The sequence below is a fragment of the Siniperca chuatsi genome, linkage group LG14, assembly GCF_020085105.1.
Source record: "Siniperca chuatsi isolate FFG_IHB_CAS linkage group LG14, ASM2008510v1, whole genome shotgun sequence".
NCBI classification, from domain to species: domain Eukaryota; kingdom Metazoa; phylum Chordata; class Actinopteri; order Centrarchiformes; family Sinipercidae; genus Siniperca; species Siniperca chuatsi.
This window is the reverse complement of record NC_058055.1, coordinates 20,776,539-20,801,586: the sequence shown is the minus strand read 5'-3', so window position 1 is coordinate 20,801,586 and position 25,048 is coordinate 20,776,539. Positions and strand designations below refer to the sequence as shown.

The following is a 25,048-nucleotide window of genomic DNA, read 5'->3' as shown; positions in this document are numbered from 1 at the left end:
TTTATACAGCAAGAGGCAAGAGGAAACTATTCTCTGTTGCATGCCAAGTTTATGGTTTAGACTGCTGGAGAGGTGTATTTTTACATCAATTCAGTTCCAGTGCAACGTTAAGTTGTAAATGTGTTAGCATGATTAGTCAATTGACTGATTAGTCAATCAACGGTAAATTAATAAGAGAACACTTTGGATAATTGACTGATCAAGTAAGTCATTTATCAAGCAAAAATGGCAAAATCCCAATTTGCAGATTCCCCCCTTCTCCAACATGAGGATTTGCTGTTCATGGCAATTCAAGTCTGTCAGTCCATCAAGCCACCACTTTGGTCCAGACTGAAATATTTCAACAACTATTAGACAGACTGCCATGACATTTTGTACAGACTTTCATGGTTCCCAGAGGATGAAGCCTACTGACGTTGGTGATCATCTGACTTGACCTCTAGTGCCAACATCAGGTTGACATTTTTGGTTTTCAGTGAAATTTCTCACAACTATTGGATGGACTGCCATGAAATGTGGTACACACATGGATACAGACAGGGGACTGAAGCTGCTGCTGCTGCTGCTAACGTGCTACTTTCGTTTTACTGCTTTTGTAGATATTGTTTAAGTATTGTTTGACTATTGGTCAGATAAAGCAAGCAATTTAAAGATGTTACCTTGGGCTTTGAGAAATTTCTTCACACTAGAGAGACCAAACAATTAAAAAAAATAAAAATAAAAAAATCGAAAAGGAATCGATAGATGAATAAATAATGAAAGTCATCTTTAGTTGCATCGCTAAAATGTGTGAAACTTTATGCTTCTGGAGAGACAGAATTGCACTCTGGTTTCAGGATATTTGAGAATCAAGAATTCAATATCCTGAAAGAAAGCAGAATAAGGGCACGGTCATATATGAGTGAAGTTAACATTGGCGAATATTCGCCTCCCATTCACTTACACTATGCAAGTGAAGGGGCGAATGAAATATTCGCTTCCAGTGGCAAAGAAAATTAGCATCTTCACTTTGCATGGAGTTCAACTTTGGTGAACTTTGACAGTTGAGGTTGCAGCCTCAACCAATAGCAAGGAAGTGTGTGTGGTTGGCCCCACTTGGCTGTCACATCCTGCACTGCCCACATTTAGCACGACAAAATACGATCGCCTCAGCAGGCGACAGTCACTCGCCTGCATTCGCGCATGTGTGACCGTGCCCTAAAGCCGATCGCTGCTGGACCCTTGACTGAATACATTTCTTAACATGAGTTGCTGTGAGAGCCGCTACAAAAAGGTGGAAAACCACAAATAAACCTGGAGTGCATAGACAAAAACCACAGCCTACAGCTGTCCTTAACTTCTCAGCCAGCAACTTTAACGTTGTGCTTATGACTTCACTCAATAACACACACATACACACACACACACACTCTAACATCTCCTGACTGACTGGAAGGCTCGGAGCCACTTAAGAGCAGTCATGAGTCACTCTCTGATGCTGATCTCACCATCACCATTCCCATCAGCCCTCTCCCCTGTGGTCCCCCCCACTGAACACTCTGTGGGGATCTGCTGGATGGAAGAAAGCTCGCTCCTCATGTCAAATACAGTCGTCTCCGTAAAGTGAATTAGTTTTCTGGTATTACTCTCAGGAGAGCAAAGCTACCCTAAGTGTAAAATAACACAGGAACAAAGAATACATGCTCCCTGCTAGCTGTAGCGTGGTTTAAATGAGGAACACTAACGATGCTAACTAGCTTGGTCCTTATGCGATACTGAAAGAAGTTAGAGATTACTTCCAAATGAAACATCTTGTACATTTCAGTGCTTCCCCACAGGTACTTTATTTAGGCAGGGGGTTTTTTAGACGTAGACGGAGTATTAGTAACTCTGGAATTTTGTTTCTTTCTTTTCCACTGACATAACAGACAGGACTATCAATCACTCCCCAGCTGTTTAAAGCTATTTTCGACTCATTCAAATACATCCAAATGCAGTTTATTTTTGTGGCATTTACGTTGACATTTAATTCAGGAAGCCTACAGTCCCACCTTTGTTCTGGCACTTAAATCTTTCAATCAAAAATAAGCAAATGAGGCCAGTGTTAGCTTGGTATTACAAAACCAGCTGAATATTTGGCTTCCACCTCATGTAAAATTCACGTAGTTACACGTGGTTAACTTTTGCACACCATGTAGCTTAAACTAACTGTCTCTGTATTCAGTTTGCCTTCAATGCTTGATGGTAAAACCCCTGAAAACTGGTCACCTTCTTGCTATGAGTGCACCCAACCAGAATGTAATACTATAATAATCATAATTTGATGGCTGAGTTGTTTTCTTATGTTGCCAGGGAGATGCCACCATAAATAAAATCTCACAATCTTGATGAAGCAAGTTAGTTGCTTGTTTTGAGTTAAGGATGTTTCTTTAACCTTGAAAGTTGCTTTTAATCACAAATATGCTATTAATTTTTTTTTATTGTATTTTACAATGGCCAGAGTTCAGTTCCTTCAGTATCCAACCACAATGCAGTAAAATGTCCCTGTCCTTTAAAGAGTACTAAAGGTGTCCGTATGCTTCAACACAGCGATTGGCCAGGTTTGCAGAGGTTAGAAAGTAAGCAGGGTTTGAACTTCTCTCCATGAATGCCTTTGAGGAAAGATTGTCCAAAAATGTGTGCCCACTTAAAGGATTATTACATCTCGCACATCTCTGTGGCTTTTTGTCCAGCCTTCGAGTGTAGCTGTTAGGAACAAGTATAAATGCTTTTGCCTTCAGACGTTGTTAGACGACACGTCATACAAACAAGTTCTCATACCATAGCCTTAAGTGGTTTCCTTGTGTTACACTGGGAGGAAACATAATATGACAATTATTGTACAGTGGCTGGCTTTCAATACTTTGAGTACTTTTGAGTGCTGAGCATAAAGAATATGGATTGTGTCTTTTATGGAATTTGTCTCAATATAACAGTGTCAGCAAAAAATAAGGAGGATGGAACAAAGTAGGGAAGGACAAGTGAAGGTAGTGAACTGATGTCAGTAAGAGGAAATGAAAGGAATTAAGGAAGAAACTTTATGTCCTAAGCCATACATACACATACTGTATATTGATACACAATATGCACACCAACCCAAGAGGGGTCGGGCCAAACAAACGAGCCACAGAAATCAAATAGATTTCCTTTATCAACTTGCTGGCTCCAGCCACCAGAACATTAACACAATATTTATTGATGCTGCCACTGCTCCTGCTGCTGCATCATGGGAGCAGGAATGAGAGAGCAGAAAACACAAGAGAGAGAGAGAGAGAGAGAAGAAATGGATAAAAAGAAAAAAAGAAGGAAGAGGCTGAGGTCCAAATAATTTCCTAACTAAGCCTCCCGCTCCATCTCCTGAAATCTGCTGACAAACAATGAAGGAGGTGAGTCGGAGCCAGCAAGGTTGGGGCCCTGCCAAAAAGCCAGGGAGAGAGCAAAAGGGGAGGACAGGTGGGAGGAGGGAGAGAGGGAGAGAGAAAGAGAAACAGAGAGAGATGGAGGATTGATTCATCGCTCAGGTCTCGACTGCCATCAGGAGTTCATTAGCTCCTGGAAGGGAGTGAAGAAGGGATGAAAAGGACAGAGAGATGGAGGATGAGCACTCTACCCTTCACTCCCAGCGACCCTGATGACCACCTCCCTGTTTATCTACCTCCACCCCCTCCTGTCGTCTTTCATCCTGCACTCTCTACATCTCCTCCTCTCCTCTACCTTCTGTCCCTGCTGGCTTCACCTTCCCTGTCTTCTCGTTTGTTGCCTTCTCCCTCTCTTCAGCTATCTCAACCCCTCACCTCCTCACCATCTTTCATCCTATTTTCCTTCCTTTCACACTTCCTCTTGTATGTATTATCTTTTATTATCTGTCTGCAAACTTTGTCTCTTTGGTCTCAAAACTCAGATGAACAGCCATTTTCTATACAAGAAAAGCAAAAATATATAACCCCATTCCCTCTGAACCTCAGCTATCCTGCCTTCTTTTATTCATTTTGATATATCTGATGGTTTTAAATACACATTAAGCGCAAATTAAATCTTCACGGATGGCACGGTGAATCAGAAGCTTATTTCCATCTTGGATCACCGGGTGTTCAAACAGCAAAGGAAGGTCTGACATACTGTTTCTGTCTGTTGTTTACTCACCCTCTCTCCCCACAAACATACACACACCAACTCCTGAAACTCTTCCCATCAGGAGCTCAGGCAGCATCTGTCAGCCTGTCCATCACTGTGCTTACAGCCTTCAGGCTTTTTATTTTTTCCACAAAGAAGAGTAGTAGGGAGCAGGCAGACAGAGAGAGAATAGTCCAACATTTAGGATGATAGAAGGAGAAAGTATCTAATAGATAATAAAAAACTTTTAAAAATAGCCACAGGCGGCAATGGGCAGGTTAAACCTTTTTCGCTCAACGGAAGGAAGAAGCTTGATTGGCAAAAAATTAAAGTTGCAGGCAGCAACGAGCAAAATCACTTCAGCTTACTTAATTCAGTTTGAAAGAATGAGTGAGACCAATCACACACTTGTTTCATCATCACACAGCCTGCAGTGTTTCAATAATTTCGCACTCAAAGTTCCGCCATTCCCCCCCATGGGATTTGAAAGAAACTTGGTATGTATGTTCCGGAGATAGCGTGGGGTGTCTAATGTTTAAGTTTCATCAGGATTGTTCAAAGGCGTCTTAGTTATCTGAGTTATGGGCAAATATGCGATAGGCCACACCCACTCGCACCAATCAATATGAAACTACAGATTTTGGTTAATACTTGTCCTCAGAGTATGCACGCGACAATTCTGTCTGAATTCTGAAATTCTGTCCTGTTTTTTGGCATTTGTGGCGCCCCCATGGGTCGAGCTCAAAATGCTTTGGTACGCCTATTCCCAAATACAGCCTGAAGATATCTCCCAAGATTTATGATGATTGGACAAATCGTTAATGAGTTATGGCCAATTTTGTGCTAAGCCCCTCCCTTTGCAAAGATATTTTCTTGCTCATTTATAATAGAAACGTGTATCTTAGTCCCACAATGCTGTATAACATTTTTGGTGTCAATAGAGTCAAAATTCAAAAAGTTATATTCATTTTACTAGAGGGTGTAGTCCCTCATTCGTCCAGGAGTGTTCCATCGTAGAAAAGGTTTCAGTCGTAGTCATCTGGACACTGTTTTCAGAATCAAGACATTTTGGCTCCCATCCGGAAGTCATTCTCAATTGTGAAAATGGTCTGAGAACTCAGAAACTTAAGCTACTCTGTGTTGCTTAAGCCATGCCCTCAGGAAGGAGGCTTCCTGAGTGTCTGCTGTTTACTCTGCATAGTTTCACCTGAAACATGTATTCATTTTACAGTTTTTCACATTATGCAAATTAGCAAAAAATCCAGCTTGACTTGTGTGAGAAATTTCAAGTCAATTAGAGTCACGTGTGAGGGGCGTGGCCTTTCAAAAATTGCATTTTTGGGCCTTAATTACAGCGCCACCATGTGGCTGATTTAGCTCAAATTTCTATGGAAGCCCATGCACATCATTTCCAGTTACTGGGCCAAGTTTCGTGTTTCTAGCCCATTCCAGCTCAGGGCAATTTGAGCCACGGCATAAAAGAAATAATAATATTAATAAACCAACACAAACTCAGTAGGGTTCTACCACTTCACGATTTGAATCATAATAATAATAAACATCATCATCAGGCACAAACTCAATAGGGTTCAACCCCACATATGATTTGCCATACCTACAAGGATACTGCGTATATTAGTTCTCCTGGTTGTCATGATAGTTGCTGTTTTGCATTTCACCCAGCCAAACTGGACCCATAATTAGGCTTGAACATAGTTTTAAAACCAAGACTACTAAATTAACTTACTAACATAAATGAGACATACAGCCCTCTCTTTCAAAGAAAATTACCCTCTCAGGTGTTTTACAGCTCTACTTGAAACAATTTTATTTCCACCTATGACAATGGATGGATTTTTTGCTCAGATTGATGTTGGGTGGAGCTATGCTGGGAATTACAGGAGGTCACCAGACACAATAAAGTTGTATGCTGTCCCAACCCTTAAAAAAGTGCAACAAAGCAAACAGGACAGTCAATCAAGCAGTCTGCACAAACCAGCATGGTCCTGAGAAGGGATCTAAACAGTTACATAAGGTGAAAACACCTATGTGGGTGGCTTTTAAAATGGGGGAAAGTGATGACAGATTTTCAACATAGACAAAAATCTATGGAAGCTGTTGACTTCTTTAGCAACAAAACTTAATATACAGTAACATACTTTAAACTAGAGAAGAAATTTCTGAAGAAATTGAAAAGCTGATGCTAAACTGAATTGCTGGCTTTAAAAGTTGAATAATAACCAATAATGTATGAAAGATGTGGAACATCATAAGGTTTGAATAGAGTTTTTCGTAGGAAGTCTGAATGAGTCAAAACTTGAAAAATGCATGAAAAAGAGTAAGAAGAAATATGAATTGAGAAAGTGGGAATGGGCTAAATAATGCAAAATATAGTGTATGCTGGGAGCTGAACTGCATTGCTTGAGTAATGGCTGGGAGTTAAAGTGCATAGCTGGCTTATCTTTGTATGAAGAAGCACCTGAGACAGTATGATAGATTGGAAAAATAGGAAAGAGTCTAATTAGTATAAATGGGATTGAAAAGTTGAATAAAACTCAATGTATGTAAGACGTGGAGCATTTTGATGTTTGAATTGAGTTTCTAGTTGAAAGTATAAATTAATAGGTAAGAGTTGAAAAAGCTTGAAAAGTGTAAAAATGTGGAAATTTTGAACATTCCGTCCATTCATTTGAATGCGAAAAAAGTCCTAATTCCTAATTGAGCTGAATATTTTGATGTTTAAATGAAATTTCTACATTGAACATTTTTTAGGGAGTTAAGTTGCAAAAAAATTGGCGGAATAATAATAAAGAATTTTTTGTAGAACATGGGTAGTGAATGCTGGAAGCATTCAAACCCAATAAAGATATTTTTAGCATTTGGGCTTAATGAATAACTTAACGATTAACACATTTACAGAGTCCTACGGTAGAACTGCTGTGGTCAATGTCTCATTTATTGAGGGGAAATGAAAACACATGAAATAAGTTTAAAGGAATCGAAATAGTTTGGTGAGATATGCTCTAATCACTGCCAACTTTGTGGAACCAACATAGACTTCACAGTGAACTATGACAAAATATGGATCATTAAGTTTATCTGAAAAACCATCTGCTACACCAGAACATTCACTGCTTTTATTCAGTCAGCGAGGGACAGTTTTTGCAGAACGAAGACTTATGAAGCACACATTCCAATTAAAAATCTTTCCGTGAAATATGTGTACCATTTCCTTCCTCACCAGTGATGTGTGCAGGTGTGCAGACTTTGCAATTATCCTTTACTAACAAGGCAGGAAAAACAATGTGAAAATGAAAACACCCCCTCTCCCCATTAAAGTCTGACGTCATCTCCTGCCCATTGAACAGCAGGTTAGCATGCACACACACACACACACCCTCAAGAACCTACTAATGAGGTTCTAGGCCACAGCAGGGTCATGTACTGAGAGCAAACACTGGAAAAAACACACATGGGTTAATGCATACAAACATGCCTGCAGCGTTTAATCCACCACATGGTTGGTTTCATGTTGCAAAACTTGTAAGACATGACAAAACCTGCATGTGAGGAACCCAGAACAATCCCACAAATTCACAACAAAACATTAACAAATGGCCGCACACTAAGAATAGACCAAAATCATTTTAGCGATGTTTATCAGCCAATATTTGACTAAACTGTTAGTGATTTAGCAGCCGATAACTCCCAATATGAATTGATCCTGAACACACAGATAGGTGTTTTTATATGTTTGCAATTGTGTTTGTGTCTTCTCGGATACATGTAAGTGTAATAAAAGTTCTTTAAAAGTACAAATTACTGTAATGCCCTTATTAGAAGATAATCAAGTCTAAGAAAACATTTTTCATATTTATTTCTTGCTTATTCTTTCTCTTTACATTCTTCAAGAGAAGTCTAAAATAAATGATAAAAAAGATGGACCAGAAATTTTGATTCATCAGTATCGATATCGGAAATCCAAAATCAGGTCTCAACTCACAAAACACAATACACACCAACAAGAACACACACACACACACACACACACACACACACACAAATCCTACTCAGCTAGTAGTAATACCCTTGTGGCCAACATGCTGGTTAGTTAGTTAGTAAGCAGAGCAGAGCGCAGCAGAGAGCTGGTGACATGACAGCTAGCCAACCCGCCTGCAGGCAGCTACACACACACACATACATACATACATACTCTCACACACACACACACATAAATCCTTCAGCTCAGTTGGTTCCCATCCTTCTTATCTGACATGTATTTCTGAATCACACACACACATTTGCCCTGCAGCCTTCTTTAGCAATGTGTGTAAAACATGTATGTGCACATTGGGGGGCATGCATGTGCATGTGTGTGTGTGTGTGTGTGTGTGTGTGAGAGAGAGGGGATTGAGGGTACAGTTTATGTGACGTCAGTGCTCCATTCATGAACAACACCCCTCCTCCTCCTCCTCCTCTTCACTACGTAGCTGCTAATGCGATACAACGCACCACGTGGGGGTCCTTACCCCCTTTCCCAGCCAATCAGAGCTCAGCGCTTAACGCAGCAGACACAAATACACATGCTACACTATAGCCACGTGTGCATATGTACACATGTGAGGCTTAAAAGGTCTGCGTGCTCAAGTTTCACATGACATACTGTACAGGGGGAGTTAATGCATATGGTCTCTCTCTCACACTCACACACATACACACACACACACACACACATTCCTCCTGGCTGTGCTTCTACGTCCGATGATGTTAAATCACAGTAAAATCTAGATCAAGGGATGACGAGGAGATGATGAGGGGAAAGATGGATGGATGGATGGATGGATAAAAGGTTGGGGAGTAACAGAGCAGTGGGTGGATGGATGGAGCAGAAGGAAGCAAAGAAGGTTTAAAAAGAAATAGTGATGGATGAGACAAAGGTATGGATGAGGAAGGAGGGATTTAAACATGGATGATTGGCTGGAGGGCTGTCATCAAAATAAATAAATAAAAAGGATGCAAAATGTCAACAGCTCTCATCCCTGTTCACTTGCCTTGTAAACAACCACTGTCTCTAGGCGAGAGAGGCGAGCCTTGAGGGAGGGGAGGGGGAGAAAGAGAGAGAGATGAGAGAGAGAGTGAGTGAAAACAAGACAGCACTGCATCAGGAAAGATATGAGACAGTGAGGGGGACAGAGAGAGAGTTGTTTTGCCCACACACACCATGACTCATCTCCAGCAGGAGGAGGGTTGTATGTGTGTGTATGTATGTATGTATGTATGTGTGTGTGTGTGTGCGTGCAAGAGTTTGTTGAGAGTTTGAAGAGCATGGTACATGCATCTGTACTTGAATGTGTTTAGAGTGAGCGAGAGGCACAAGCAGTTATTAGTATGTGTGCACAATTCAAGCTTGTGTGTGATGATGATGAGTGTGTGTGTGTGTGTGTGTGTGTGTGTGTGTGTGTGTGTGTGTGTGTGAGATGGTGGGAAGAGAGGGGAGGGGTGGGGGGCTGCTGCTGTCACAACTGGGAACATTTAACAAGTCCCCAGATGATCCCAGCTTAATTGATTCAAGGCTAGAGCCAGTTAAGCTTCACATGTGCCATAAATTTATTTATTTTTTTTTTTTTTGATCTGGATAAATTTCTCCCTTCGTTAATGATCAGCACTAATAAGCAGACATAATATTTTTTACAGGTTCTCCGGGCAATTATGAAGAGTAGGTGGCCACAACGCACCACTGAAAATCACAGCAGAGGCTAATGCCCCACTTAGACCCCATTAATCCTGCTCACATCTGACTCCCAGCTTCAGCATCTGCATCCACATGTCAAGCCCTTGTTTTGTTGTTTTTCCAGGTAAGGATGCAACAGCCACAATCATCCAACCCAGAGATACAGACAGAGCTCTGACTTTGAGGAGGTAAACAACTGCCACTCCCCCCTCTTCTAAAGCCGGCTAGATCTGCACAGCATGGAGGAGGAGGAGGAGGAGGAGAGGGTGAAGGAGGCAGAGAGGAGTTGCTCTAATTCCTTGATGTGTGTACGTGTGTGGTTGCGTGCTCAGCCTTCCTAAAAGCAGTGCTGAGCCCCTTCTCCACTCCCCTCCCCTCCCTTTTTACTAAGGGAAGGAACCTGCAAATACTCCAGGGACTGTAAACCCAAGACCTGCTGCTCTACACACAACATAATCATCACACAACTTCATCTCATATCCTACCCCACTCCTATGTGTCTATATTCATGCGTGTGAGAGAGAGAGTGTGTGTGTGTGTTCCAGCTTTCACATTCGCCTGCAAGTCACAACTCACATTCCCTGCTACGCTGCTGCAAATGACCCTATTTGTTGCAATTACGCGCAAAAATAACCACACTTGGACTCTCTCCAAGTACCCGCTCGCACACTTGATTCCCACCGGGGCGCGTTCACGTTACATTTGCAGCACAACATGGCCCAAGTTTACCCGGTTAATTTCATCTCTCTGCGTGCACAGGCTCTGGCTTCAAACGGGTTATTTGTCTCTCCTTCCACTGCGACACATAAAACACATACTACCCCCCCCCTCCTTAACCCACATGCACCGTTCAGGCTAACAACACTGTAAGCGCCCCTGCCGCTGACTGTGACTGACAAGCCCGCTGCAAAAGTGCGTACAGAGCTGCTGCCCTGCTGCTAGCCTAGCGCCGATATAGCACTTGCAGCAGCAGCAGCAGCAGCAGCAAAGTGGACTTCAGAGGTCCTGCAACACTCCCACTTTTAGATTTTATCATTTTCATACGTATGTTAGAGGTATTTTTTTTTACCTTGATCGCAGTCAGCTTCGGGTGCAGAAACGTCCTCAGTCCTGGACGGCGGGCGATTTCCAGAGATTAGGAGATCATTGGGAGCCAGGCACATGTAGTTTTATAGTGGAGGGTTTAGCACTAGTTCAGTTTGCCCACTCGGTGCCCTGGCAGGCTGCTAACAGTGCTGCTAAACAGCTCCGACTCTGGATCCACGTTGGGTGACAGGACTGTCCCTTCCCCTCCCTTCCCTTCCCCTCACGGTGCGCGTTGACAGCGCGTCAGCTCTGCAAAGACCGGCGACCGAGTCCAAATCTGAAATAAAATCCAAAAGTGGCAGCCAGACGGAGTTGCAGCCTTTATAACTCAACAACAACAAACACAGTGGTGCCGCCGCTGTTCCTGCTGCTGTTCACGGTTTAGCAGGCTGCGAGGTGCGCACAATATACTGCTCACAGGAAAGCATGTCGCATTTTGCAAAAGCAGCCCAAACGTGGTGTCAAAATCCGACTGTGTTTTCCTCTCCAGTGCCAGCGGTACGAGAGGAGGGGACGGAGAAGCGAGAGGAGGAGGGGTAAAAGAAAAAAAAGAAAAAAGAAAAGGATGCTTTATTTCCAAACGATGAGTCAGAAAAGATTGCAAGCCAGTTTCGCAATGTCCCTCCTTCAAAAATAAAACATTCCGCTCTCCTCGTCTTCACTTGCTGCCTTGCCTTGCTTCCACTCCTCCACCCGGTGTACGTGCACACCGCTCTACACAAATGCACAGGCGGGTCTTGTCTTGCAACCTCTCCCCCCCACCCCCAGAAAAAAAAAGACAACAGAGAAAAATCAGCTCTTATCATCAGCTTGAAAACTCTTTTGGCGCCATATTTATGGCGTACTTTCAATTCACTGTTACCGCAAGCAGCACTTCCTATTCTGAGAAATGCTAGATGACTGCGCCTCGGAGAGGAGAGGATGGGGATTGAACCTTCAAGTTCACCTGCCAATTCGTTTTCTTTGTGGCAGAAAGTTTTGAAATGGTACATAAAAAGCTGTATCCGGTGACTGATCTCTAGCCAGTGATTACCATATAGCACAACAGCCACCAGTTTAAAAGTAGATTCTTTTCGGCTGATTTATTAGTGGAGGACTCAGTCATGCAATGTACAAAGGTAAATAACTTAAACTATCCCCTGTTTCCTGTGATTGACATGTGACTGGACTCTGTGTAAGAGGAATTATGTTAGAATTCAAATTCATCCACAATTTGAAATTAATATTACTTGTTTCATTTAAGTGTCAATCCGTCCATCTATTTTTTAAGGCAATGCTTGATTCTTACCATCACCACTAACTGCTGTCAAAATAATTGCCAGCTGGAGCTTCAGTTCAAAGTGACAGCCCGTAGTTGCACTTTACTGTAAGTGATAATATCTCTCCACCAGTGATTGATTTGCTCACAGCGATCCAAAGGGAATGGTTGGCAAGTAAATTACCTTCCTTCACATTTTCTCTAAAATCTATATTTAAAGGGAAGGAGGGTGTTTGATCAATGCGTAATCTACTACCATCCAATGTCTCTAAATCACTGTCCTCTGCCTGATATCAAGCAGGACTACATTTTCTTGTACTTTCTCTACAGTCTGATGCTTGCAGAGCGCATTCCAGTTTTCACAAACAAATCCGTCTTCATTCCCCATGAAAACTCCCCCATCTCATTACCTATGTGCAGCTTTTACCCCTGCATCTCTGCAGTGACAGACAGCGGATCATCTCAACTGTTGTAATTCATCTTCCCTCAGCTTTTTTTGTAACCAAAATGTCTGGTCAATATACATAGATGCAGAGCCAGGAGGCACACTAAAATTAAGGTCATTCGGATGAACAAATGGGACGGTTCTACTTGTATCAAACACACAGACCTGCAAGCGCATGTACACACACACACACAAAACCACTCTCACACAGGCAAGGATGTCAGGTGCACCAATGCTCATTTCAGTTGTATCAGGTGTCACTCAGAAAGTGGAGGGGGGGGAGGAAAAGAGGGTGTTATGCTGTTTTGCACAAAGTGAAATGAGGCGACGAAGGACACAGAGGAGGGATTTCTCTGGCACATATTCAAATGCAACAGCAGCATCCCACAGTTTGTCCTCCACTCCTTCTCCTCCACATAACACAGGTAGGTAGTCTCCCCTGAGGAAACAGCCTGTGACCCTCCCCGTGGTCATTTTTTAATGTGAGGTAATACAGTTTCCTGTCTGATGAGATGCACACACTGTTTATTTAGGAAGTAGATCCACCCATATCTGGGTCAAATAGCAGTTGTAGTTTGTTTCATCTGCTGGGCCCACCAGATGGGTGGGGTTTACAGCTGCAGAGCATTTCTGATTGTTATCAGTGCGTGGTTAAAGGTGCTACATGCAGCACATCATTGAAGACATTAGTATTAATAACTAATGAGTCAATTGCTACTGGCCTATACAGTAAATGGATTGTATTTATAAGACAACACCATCACAAGCTTTAGCCTCAGAAATGACCACAATATTGGTGACACCTATCTGAGAGCAAGTCTCCACAAATAGTTAATATTTACAGTTAAAGGAGGCAGCATTTACTGCAAGCTTATTGTACTAGATTACATTACACTGCACAGAGGTTTCCATTTTCTACATGTAAAATGTATGGTCCTTATTTGGCCAATCTGAATAATATTATCTCAGCCAAACTTTCAGCAAAACCTATAACTTCTGTTTTATGCGCCTTAATCCTTATGGTTTATTACTGCGTTTTCTGTTCTGTACTAGCAAAATGAAACATAAATGTGTTCTACATACCAGAAATGTTCAACTATCGTGGCAGTGTAGTTCCTTCATGAGTATTGTTTGCAGGGTGGGTCAAGCCTCCCTCAGTTCATTTGTGTTATATTTCCATAATTGAAGGTGATGGAAATACAACACATTGTGTGTTGCCGTCACTGAAGAGTATCCATTGATTTTTATCAGTTCCTGGGGGAAAGGGGCTGTATTTGTAGAAGTCAAATAGGATGCATGGTATCACCTAAAAACATAATTATTATTTGTGTACATTTCAGAAACAAATATTGAACTTTTAACTCCACATTTTTTTGACTCATACAGTTACCGGTTGCTTTTCAGATTAAGAGTTAGCTTTTTTTTTTTTTTAAAAAAAGGTGTTTTTGTTACAGATTAAACTACCCAACAGCATATAAAGTAGGTACTAGTAACTTCACTTCCACCAGCTGTAGCATGAAACTGATGCTTACACTTGAGTGCATCAGTAATAATGATGCAATAACGTGATATATAGTATACATCACTGAGAGAGGTCATTCTGTTGCATAACGGGTACTTTTACTTTTGATACCTTAAGTACATTTTGGTGGTATTACTTATCCACTATTACATACTGTAACTAAGATTTTGTAGGACTTTTATGTGTAACACAGTATTTTTACATTGTAGTATTGCTACTTTTACTTAAGAAAAAGATCTGAATAGTTCTTCCAACCCTGCAGTGAGAGATCCTGCACAATACCAGGACCCTAAACCATGTACCATTTATATAATGACCAATACCACATCAAAAGAATGTGCTGCATATGGATGACTGTGACTGTGCCATGGTAACTTGTTTGTAGCATGCCATGTACCGTGGTAAATCTGCAAATACCATCACTGTGACATGACTTTTTCGAAGTGTGTCTACTCCTTATATTTTATTGTGTGTGTGATTCCCTTCACGTTTAATTCCCTTCATCACCTTTGGACTTTAGAATCTATTTGAAGTACTCCAATCAAGTCAATTAGTTTCAAACGTTTTCATCTTTTAAACAAAATATGGCAGTGTAACTTACTGGTCATATCAATCACGATCACTCTCCCACCACCACAATCACCACTGACAACAACAACAACACACATACACACACGCACAGCATCAGCCAACATTACACTATTTTTCCATGACATAGGTTGCATCTGATTTTCATAACCACACATTCCAGGAAATAAGATCAATATGCAAAAACAGAGATGACAGTATTCATCTAGAGTGTGGTGGTGTTACAATGGAGTGGGTCTACTAAAGGGATACAACTGACTCAGGAGATGCATGCACTGTATCATGGCCCCAATATCCATGTCAACTGCAATTAGGCCAATAGACGGGTCCTAATTTTTTAAACAATGGGTCAGGATTCAGGACCTGAAATAGCTGGCAGGCCCTGCTGCACCAGCATCCCTGCATGACAAGAGCACTAGTTTTAATTAGTCTGGGTCCCAGGGTGACAGACTACATTTATCACTTGGGTCCTAAGCCTAAAATTTTTAAGCACCCCTCCTCTATGGGTAGCTAAAGTCATTGCGATGTCAAGTGTAGCCTAATTCTGATAGTCCTGCTCCAAACTACAATATATTTTCCAACAAGTTTCAGAGATGCTCTTCCCACTTTGTTGATATATGACATCACATATTTTATTTTATTTTATTTATTTATTTATTTTTACAAATAATTGTTATTTTGTTATACTCAGTCTCTAGGTGGCTAATGAGCTAGTTTTCCTGCTTTAACTCCTACATGCTAGTGCTTACCACTTAAATAGCTGCAGGGTGTAATCATAATCTAACATTAGGATTTACATAAATGTTATTGATATGGTAAGCAAAACTTTACTGAGCAATTTTACAATGATTAGGCATCTGAAACTGCTGAAATGGTTTAGACATCTTGTGTAAAATGAAGCTACATGAATTTGAAAGTTTATTTTTTCACCTTTATTTAACAATAAGCCTTACAGAGGTTGGAATTCTACACAGATCAACATGGAACCTACGTTCACAGAAGGAAGAAGAGTAAGGAAAAGAGAAAAACATAAAAAGCATCTAAACACATTATAAACACAGGTCTGTTAGATGTCTTTGTCTTTGACAACATCTGATTTTCTTGCACATATGGTTCTCTCATGTGAGTATTTTTGATGTTTAGAGATAAAGTTGTGGCTCAGCTCATTTTGTATAAATTCAGTGTGATCAAGAAGCAGCTCGTTTCCAAATTTGAAAAATATCCGTATTCTTCTGCCATGAGTGTGGGTGCAAGCAGGAAATAACAGGAAGAGCGGAAAGTACGGAACAGGAAGTATGATGTAACAGTAATAATACCAATTAAATATGTAGTCCAGTTACACCATTTGGCTATCTTTGAAGAAGTTTAAAAGTGTATTTCTTAACTTTTGTGAGGAGCTGCTGCTTGACCCCACAGACATCTGAGCCAATAAGTCCTCCATATTAAACAAAAAATACATTGTTTGTACCTGCCCTCCAGAACAACACATATAGCAGTTTTCTGCCTTCCAAAACTGTTAGAAATAGCCATTAGAAATTTGAAAAGTTTTTTGATCAGACATCACTATCGTTAAAGCTGGATTTATGCTTCTCCAGGCTGCACGTAAGTGAACAGCCACGTTCGTGTGCGTCTTTATTTTATACTTTGTATACGGTGACCGACAAGGGCAAACGCACTGCAACTTAAGAAAACACATGTAAATAGACAAAACACAAGCAAATTAAGAAAACATCTTCATCAATTGCTGCAAAGACACAAATGCGCTGCAAATGCATCCAACACAACCAAATACAGAAACGTGCTGCAAAGCGACAACAGTGTTTCCAGAGGACACTAAAAAGGTTTGTGACTCACAAAGTCGGCACCGTATCATCCTTCATTGTCTTTCTGTTATTTTGTTTTGCAGGCTACTGTTACTCCACTTTGCGCAGTCTGATCTGCAGCGTGCACTTACCTCTTGGGAGCACGCAGCTTCAAAGAAAATGTTTGTAAAGCATTTTTGAAACTGAAAATTAAGGTAAATTTGAAGGGGGGAAAAAAACATGTTGGAAAACTACTGCTAATCAGAGATAATAACCAGGTTCATCAGTGATGACAGACGAGCTGTAGCCTGTTATGAACATTGGAGTGACCAAGTGCACATAAATAGCATTTCCTAGGTTAAGATCTGTCATAAACACAAAATCTCCTCACAAATCATTAAACTTATTGATGGAATTCCTCTTTTATGCTCTGCAAAGTCTTGCGAGATACATGCAGAAGTCACTTTTCAGGGCATGTGCAGAGTAGTGGCAGAAGTCAGGAGCCAAAAAAAAACGTGGATGATACATGGACCCGGACTTCAATAACTTCATGGACTGTATAAAACAAACCGTGGCAACAGAAAGCATGTCCAAGCCATGTTCAGCACTTTTTAGTGTCCTCTGGAAACACTTCTGTTGTCTTTCTGTGTATTTGCAGCATGTTTCTGTATTTGGTTGCGTTGTGTGTTTTGAAGCGCAAATTGATGAAGATGTTTTCTTAATTTGCTTGTGTTTCGTCTATTTGCATGTGTTTTCTGAAGTTGTAAGAAAACCACAATGTAAAGCAAATGTAGAAGAAATCAGATGAATGGAAATCCATTTCAGCCCAGTGACAGTGAAAACAAACCACAACATCTGTGAAACAAACGTGAAAGAATTTGGATTTATGAACGTAAATGGATGGACATTGACGAGCTGGGCAATGATATTAAGTACCTTCAAGTGGAATTTATTTTCCTATGCTCTGCTAGAAGATTACTTGTGGCAGTACTATGCTGAAATGTATGCCCAAACTCTGAAAGAGAAAATCTGACCATCCCGACGGGATGTTGGATCAGTCAGTCAGCTTGATGTGCAGGTCCGCAGTACGCATAAGTTTAGATTTGGGAGGTGTGGGCGTCTGCTTTTCTGCGACCTACTGTATGGCTTAACACCCTTCTCTGCCTACAGTGGGTTTGCAAAGATGTTAACATGTATCTCCACAGAAGCATAATTCCAGCTTGAGGTTTGGTTAAGTTTAGCCACAAAGATGACATGATCAGGATTAGGGAAAGATCATGGTTTGGCTTACAATACCTGCTTGGTTATGTAGCAGTTGTGGCAAATGTTCTACCTTTGCTCCCAACGGATAAAAGTATAATTTCTACAGCCACTAGAGGGCTTTGTCACTTGAAGGTAAACATAGGCTATGTCGTTTTGGGGCATTTGCTGAAGCTCTCTAAGCAAAGCTTGGCTAAACACACCATTCAATATACCCTCAAAATGAGCACAGAGGAAAAATCAGCAAATAAGCATGGCTTTGAGTTTGTAACCTCAAAAAAATGGTAGCATGACTAGAAAACTGAACTATCCCTGAGTTAAATGCACAGTATGTAATTTCTAACGCTATGGATCTCTCACATCAAAACAATAACAAAAGACACAGTTTAATGACGTTGTGAAGTAGCGTGGCATCAGCATGGGAGTTGTTGTCTTCAACACCGTTGCCTTCATTTCAGTCATTGCTTCTCCTGGTTAGGATTCCTTCAGTGCTCACCGTTCAGGAGGTTTTTACTGTGAGCCGAATTATCCGTAGAGGTCTCCTCCTCTACAAAACAAACCAAGTGAATAAAACCAGTAAAACACCGAATAAAGCAGTTTCACATTAAAAATCAGAGTTTATCTGACGCTGTTCAGCAGACGAAGGGCGTCCTGTAGGGGCTGCGAGCCAAGCTGTCGTTAACATTTGCTCAGCTTGTTTCTCTGATAAGTTAAGATCCAGACCTCCGATGACTTAAACCCTTTATCCGGTTAAAATATATCGTTAAAAACGACCAAGATCTAAAAAGTGTATCAAAAAAATGTGGCTTAAAACTGGATAAATAGTAAATTTATGACAGCTTCTGGCAGACAACTATGTGCAAAGGGGATATGACGCCATTGACAGGCGACCGGATGAAACGTACCGTTACCTTGATTAAAATTACGAATTTCTTTGGGTTTGAAAAATGTTAGAAACATTTGGATAATGTAAGTACACAACTCAACAAAATATATAACATAGTTTTTAAACATTTTAATGTGGAAAAGTTACACATAATATCTTTAAAGCATGAAATTGAATGAAAATGTAATTGCCTCCTTATAGTTAACCGTTCATCAGTCTGAGTCAGCTTTCAAAGGAACTCAGTAAGGTTTACACTCTGCAATATTCTGATTTGCACAGCTCATTATCTCCTACACCCCAGAACAGGTTTATAATGATCTATAACAACCTTCTTTCATGCCTGTCCCATTCTCCTCGCAGTAACCTTGATATCCACAGACACTCTACAGAGTGGGTTAATTCTTTCTCGTTGGCATTCCCCCAGGACTCCGGCTGAAAGGGCTACCTGTAGTCTGTGTTTCCCAATTATAGTTTTCTCCTGAGTAAGCATACATTAGGTGACTCATCAAGAACGGCTGTCTGCCAGAGCTGGCTGGAACGCAGTGTATTATTTCAGCATCAGTATATATTTCAGGCTGAGTGAGAGGGGGAGAGCAAGGCCATAAACTTAATGGGTTAGTTCACTCAATAAAGTGGCAACTTGTATGACTTGGAAGCTTCCCAAAATATAACATACTCAGGACTGCCACTGGTGGTTTTTCTGGGAGAATTTGAGAGGAGGGGAAAGTACATTTTTTTATGTGTCCTTACTTGTGTCTTTTATTGTCCTTCTCATTTTTAAACAAAGAAAAGATGTGTGAGGAGAGAACATTTTAGAGGGCACACTTACCAGAAACTCATGTAATGTGAAGCTTAGGGGGTTACAAGTTAAAAAATTAATGTGTGTTCATTTGTGTACATATATGCATGTGCACCTAACTTGTTTATGCATAAGAGAAATATTGTGTTGTTAGGTGCTCAGAGGCTGTGTGCAGAGGGAAGATTCAGACAACATCCTGTTCCTGTGTTAGCTGAGTTTGTTCATGTCTCTCTTTTCTGTGGTATGTTAATTCAGAGAATCAGGAGAGTACAGCCTGTTGGGAAGAAGTTTTGTAACCACTTATAGTAAACTGACACTGCGTGGAAATAGAATTACAATGTTCAGAGCTCAGTGGAAAACAGGAAGAAGCTGAAACATCTGTGAGACGTTTAAAAGGCAGAGAGGGAAAATGCTAAAAAACCAACAGAATTTTACAATTTAGTTATTCTTGAAGGCCAGAAAGAAACACTCATGGTTATATTCTTTTTTGTCAAATACAAATATAATTCCCATGTTTTTTTTTTGGTTGCTCAGATATGACCTAGAGTTAACCTGACAAAGCTGAAATAGTTTCTTTTGTGTGTGAGCAACAAGTAACTTTTAAAAGTGAGTTCAAATTGATGCTTAGATGCTTAAAACTACAGCAAGAAGGTGGCTGGCTGCTTGATGTTTTGGCCTCCAGTTTAGTTCATCAAGTCAAAGTTAACTGAGCCACAGAGTCACTGTGTTTTATGTTTACACAGTAACTCAAATTTCAAACCTGCAGCTCACCAGTGAAACCACTTCACAAGAGCAGCCTGGAATTTGGTATCCGGATGACTACAGCTCTGTCGCCTTAGCCGAAGTCCTTTCATCAGCTCTCATCGATGTTCTCAATCTTCACTGAGCCTGTCAGGTTGCACGTTAAAGAAACTCCTGTCTGGATCCTCACAGACATGATTTCATCTCTTCATGTTTGACAGTTGTTACAACCTGCTCAGTCTTTCTTTAGCTCTGTCTCCACTGTTCCTTCACAACCGCTGTGAAACTAAATTCAGGTGTTTCATGGGAGATTTAAAAAAAAGATGCACTGTTTACAAGCCTCATTTTTAAACCAAATGTGTTAACATTATCCATTTTATAAGCAAGAGGTTGCTTATGCTGTGTGTGTGTGTGTGTGTGTGTGTGTGTGTGTGTGTGTGTGTGTGTGTCTAACCATTTGCATACCTGTTAAACATCATACAGTCTTTTTTTAAAAGTCATAATGATATGAAAAATAAACATGTCATTTTCACTTTTGTAATAATGATCATGTTCTCAATCACCTGCACATGGAAACTTCTCTTTGTGTTCATTTTAGTTTCCATTCTGCCAATTTGAAATATAAATAATTTTAATAGACCGTCTCTTCCTGATTGTTTATTTTCCATGCAGATTATAAGCTAACAGGTAACGGGACTTGGCAAAATTGTTTTTGTTAATATTTAATTCTTTCAATTTAAAGGGAAGTGAATTCAGTTTGAGCTCATAGCAAATCACAGAGGCTAAGACCTTTATTCTATTCCTCCTAAATGCATCTAGCTGTTAAAATGACGGTCCTAAGACATCAGACAATCAGTTTTTACTCTGCTGTGGAAACAAAACCAGCGACAGAGCAGTGAGCTGGTCTGTCTGTCTGTCCGTCTGACTTCATGTTGGTTTGCCTTCCTCTGGAATCCCTCTGCATATCAATGACTTCATGTCAAAACAAGCCCCAAATCCCCCACTCTGCTGTGTGTGTGTGTGTCTGTGTATGTGTATGTTTGTGCATATCTGTGAGCCTGAATGACTGTCCATAAGCCTCTTTTCATAGACTGGAGGTTAAAAGTCCAGTGTTCCTGTATGATCATGTTCTCATATTCCTGGCAGGCTGGTCAAGTGCAGAGTGCAAAGTGCAGAGAAAGAGATATGTTGCTCAAGAAAAATCATAGTGTGTGTATGTGTCTGTGTGCCGTAGACATTTCACCACCACACTACCTGCTCTGTGGATGTTATATCTTCTGGCAAAGCAAGAAACACAAAAAGATCAAGCTGGTGGGGGAAATGGAGCCTGAGAAGTCTAAAGCTGTGTTAGCCCACCTACAGTTTCCATTTAGCCAATGTTGCTCACTGGCTGTGTTAAAGGCAGTGAGGGGCTACTGCTTCATTTTCAAAAGACTACAACATCCAAATAGGCCTCTTTGACAGCAGACATGTCCCGGTAAGGAAAAGCACAGGTGTGATTAATAACATTTGTAATGGCTGCATTCCATTTATGTGAGCCAGTTCCAGGGTCCAGGAATTGTGCATGCTGGCTAACTGGTCTGGCTTACTGGGACACTTGAAGGGACAGAGCCTTCGTTAAAAGTATTAATTCCACTCGTGTTTTTCCTGCTATGACAAGTCAAAATGTCTGCTGTGTTCTTCTAAGCAGCTATGACACCACCACCTCTACATATTACCTTAACACAATGTATGATATTTTACAAAAAGCAACTAATTGTATTTATTTTATTTCATTGTTTACTTATTTTTCTCATTTAAGTGTTTATTCGTTCCAACATTTTGACATTATGCAAAAATATTATTTTATTGTTTACTGAGCAGGGGCAATGCACAATACATTTATCGCACCAGATTTAGCTTAAAGCTAATTTTCAGTGGCCTCCTCCACCTACAAGGGACTATTGATGAAAAGTGATGACACTCTTTATCATAACATATAACTAAGTATTTGCAAATGTGGATTTATAAACAAACTACTTTTTTAAGTCAAGGTAAGCTGACATAGTCACTGCTAATTTGATGTCAAAAAGCTGCTTGCTTGTCATATCATCTTACATCATACAAATTAAGATACAGTAAGTTTTTTTGTTACAATAACTTCAAATTTGCCATGATAACAAAAATGTCAAGTTAAAAGATGATGTATCTCCATATAATGAAAATACTACTTTGCAGGGCAAAAAAGAGAATTTAAAACCTAAGTGATTGTGCATTTAGTAGTATTGTCAAACTTTTGCAGATATATTCTGCTCTTGTTGTGTTGTAAATGATAAACAAAACATGAACATACAAAATAAACTGATAAAAAGTGGAAGTATTTGGCATTTCAGTTAGGGTTATTGAGAAGTTATCGTCTTTTCAGCCCCACCAATGGTCTGTTATGTTATATATATTTTTATGTTAATGTATCAATATGATGAAATAACATGTTGCACCTTTAATTATTTTAATCCAACTGACTAAACCCAACAACCAGCAAGGCGCCCCTGTGCAGAGGGTATTTCAGGTCAGTTGTAGCTCTCAGATCCACCGCTGTGTGGCGCTGTTTGAAGCACGCTAACCTGAAATACAACTTCCGAGACCCGCTTCGCAGACACGAAATTGCTTTCGTTGACTCGCCCGGAGAAAAGCAAGATGTCTACCATGGACGTGGAGGATTTTATTCAACAAAACAGAGTGCTTGCCGACCAGGTAGAAACGTATCGAGGTTATTGGGAGAGTGAAAAACACTGGCAGGCCAGGAGGGAGTTCATCCTGCGGAACATAAACGACTTCCAACTCGAGCAGCTGGACCACCTGCTCTCCCTGTCCATGGTCTGGGCTAACAACGTCTTCCTCGGCTGTCGGTACGTAAACACAACGTGTTTTCATGACCGTCACAGTTTAGTACAAATGCGCCCTCATCGGACAGCCGGCAAAACTCCCTCAGTCCAGGATGTTTAACTACTGTTACAGATATTAGGCTAGCTGCTTAGCGCTTGACTTGACACATTTAAATTACCTTAGATATATTTGCCAAACGCATCAGTTAAGTTAGTCCTCTCAATTGATGCATTTTCTCTTCAAACAGGTAAACATATTGTTTGACATTACTTCTGATAAGTCACAAAACCCAACTTTGTGTGGTTTGTCCAAGAATGTTTTCGGTTGCAGACTCTTCTTCGTCTCTTTGTAAACTCAGAATGGGCTCACTGCTGCCCCCTGTGTCCGTAAAACGACAAACAAATTTGCTCGTAGCATTTCTAAGATGTAACCACCAATTATTTTTTTTTACTTTTTAAAAATGAATACAATGATTTAAGGCTGCAACTGATGATAGTTTTCAATATCAATTAATCTGTTGATTAATTGAATAGTTTGGTCAATTAAATGTCAGAAAGTAGTGAGAAATACCCATCAAAACTTCCTAAAGTGCAAGCAGATGTCTTCAAATGGCTTGTTTTGTCTGAGCGACAGTCCAAAATTCATCATTTAGGAAAGGATGGAAATAAGCGCATCCTTTCAATTGAGAAGCTGGAAATAGGAAATGTTTTGCATTTTTGCTTGAAATATCAAAATAGTGTCAGATAAATTTTCTGTCACTCAATTAATCCTGATTGTTTCAGCTCTACAATATTTTATCGATTACCAAAATTCTTAACTCTTCATTGTCTATTCATCAATCTATCAGCAATATTTGCATTCTCACTTGTTTTTCAGTATATTATGCCCTTTTAGAAACAATATGAACCACAGATGAATTGAGGATGATGAATTGAATAAACATTTCTCTTCATTAACGGCAGGTATGGCACAGAGCTCCTGGAGAAAGTGAAGGAAATGGCCGAAGGCATTGTGGTAGAGGATGCACCGGTCTTCAAGACGAGAGATGAGATTATTAAGAAGCAACAGGTACATCTGGTCAATCTCTCACACAGACACACACAGACATGTTGACAGAGAAAAGTCTTCATGTTTTCCTCTCTCTTCCATCACAGGGTCGATGACCGGCTCAGTCGTATCAGCCCTTCTGGTTGTGTCGGATCAAGACTGATGGACCTGGCTGTTAAGTACAGACAGGCTGTGCTTGTAACAAGTCAGACCACATCTCACAGGGTTTTACAATCCTATACTGTTTATTACGGATGTGATGAAAGTCTAAACATCAAAAATCTTTTTTTTACATCAAAAGCAGGAAGACTGTTACGCAGATTTTTAGCATTTAATTGTTTGGAGACAGCAAAGATGTTTTTGTCAGTGTGAGAGCTTCACTGCTCATCCATTTTTACACCAGTTTTACATTTTTTAAAGCGTACATCGTTTTTAGTAGTTTTTTTATAAATTCAGATGAAAGATGGCATTGGATCTTGTCCTAATGTCTCTGCCTAATAAAGGACTTATATTTGCTTGAGATTGTATTTTCTTTTTTGCTTTCTTTCTTAAGACTTGACGTAAAGACGGATCATAGTAATTCTGTGCTTTTCTGTACGTAAACAAACAATTTAGGGCATAACTTTTCTCTTATCACCAACCACACAAATGAAAAGAAAATGGTAACTGAAAGAAAAACACTGTAGGGGGGAAAACTAGGCTATTGGCTTCAAAAGAGGTAGAATTGAATGAAGCTGCACTACCTCAAAACTCTACAACATAACACAATTTCCAGCTGTCAGGTTAACGGTCCTGACAAAAGTGGAACAAGAAACAACAGATAAAGGGTTGGTTTTAACAATAAATCACATGTAGAGCTGACCAACTGTTGACAAGCTAGTCTTGAC

General features: G+C 40.4%; 2 protein-coding genes across 5 annotated transcripts in view; one reads left to right on the top strand and one right to left on the bottom strand.

Annotated features, from left to right (window-relative positions):
• The window catches only part of jade2 (jade family PHD finger 2), a 196,798-nt gene extending 184,979 nt beyond the window's left edge, over positions 1-11,819 (bottom strand). For 2 of the 4 annotated variants that reach the window (XM_044222722.1, XM_044222723.1), the window contains exon 1: positions 10,932-11,819. The gene's annotated coding sequence lies outside the window, so the exon portion shown is untranslated. The remainder of the gene's footprint in view (positions 1-10,931) is intronic. The other 2 variants (XM_044222721.1, XM_044222724.1) reach the window with 1 other exon arrangement.
• Positions 11,820-21,458: 9,639 nt separating this feature from the next.
• On the top strand, positions 21,459-24,681 carry cdkn2aipnl (CDKN2A interacting protein N-terminal like). Its single transcript, XM_044222744.1, has 3 exons — positions 21,459-23,137; positions 24,077-24,182; positions 24,269-24,681. Exons 1-3 carry the CDS (start codon positions 22,926-22,928, stop codon positions 24,275-24,277), a joined length of 327 nt encoding a protein of 108 aa, XP_044078679.1. The 5' UTR covers positions 21,459-22,925; the 3' UTR covers positions 24,278-24,681.
• The last annotated feature ends 367 nt before the right edge of the window (positions 24,682-25,048 follow it).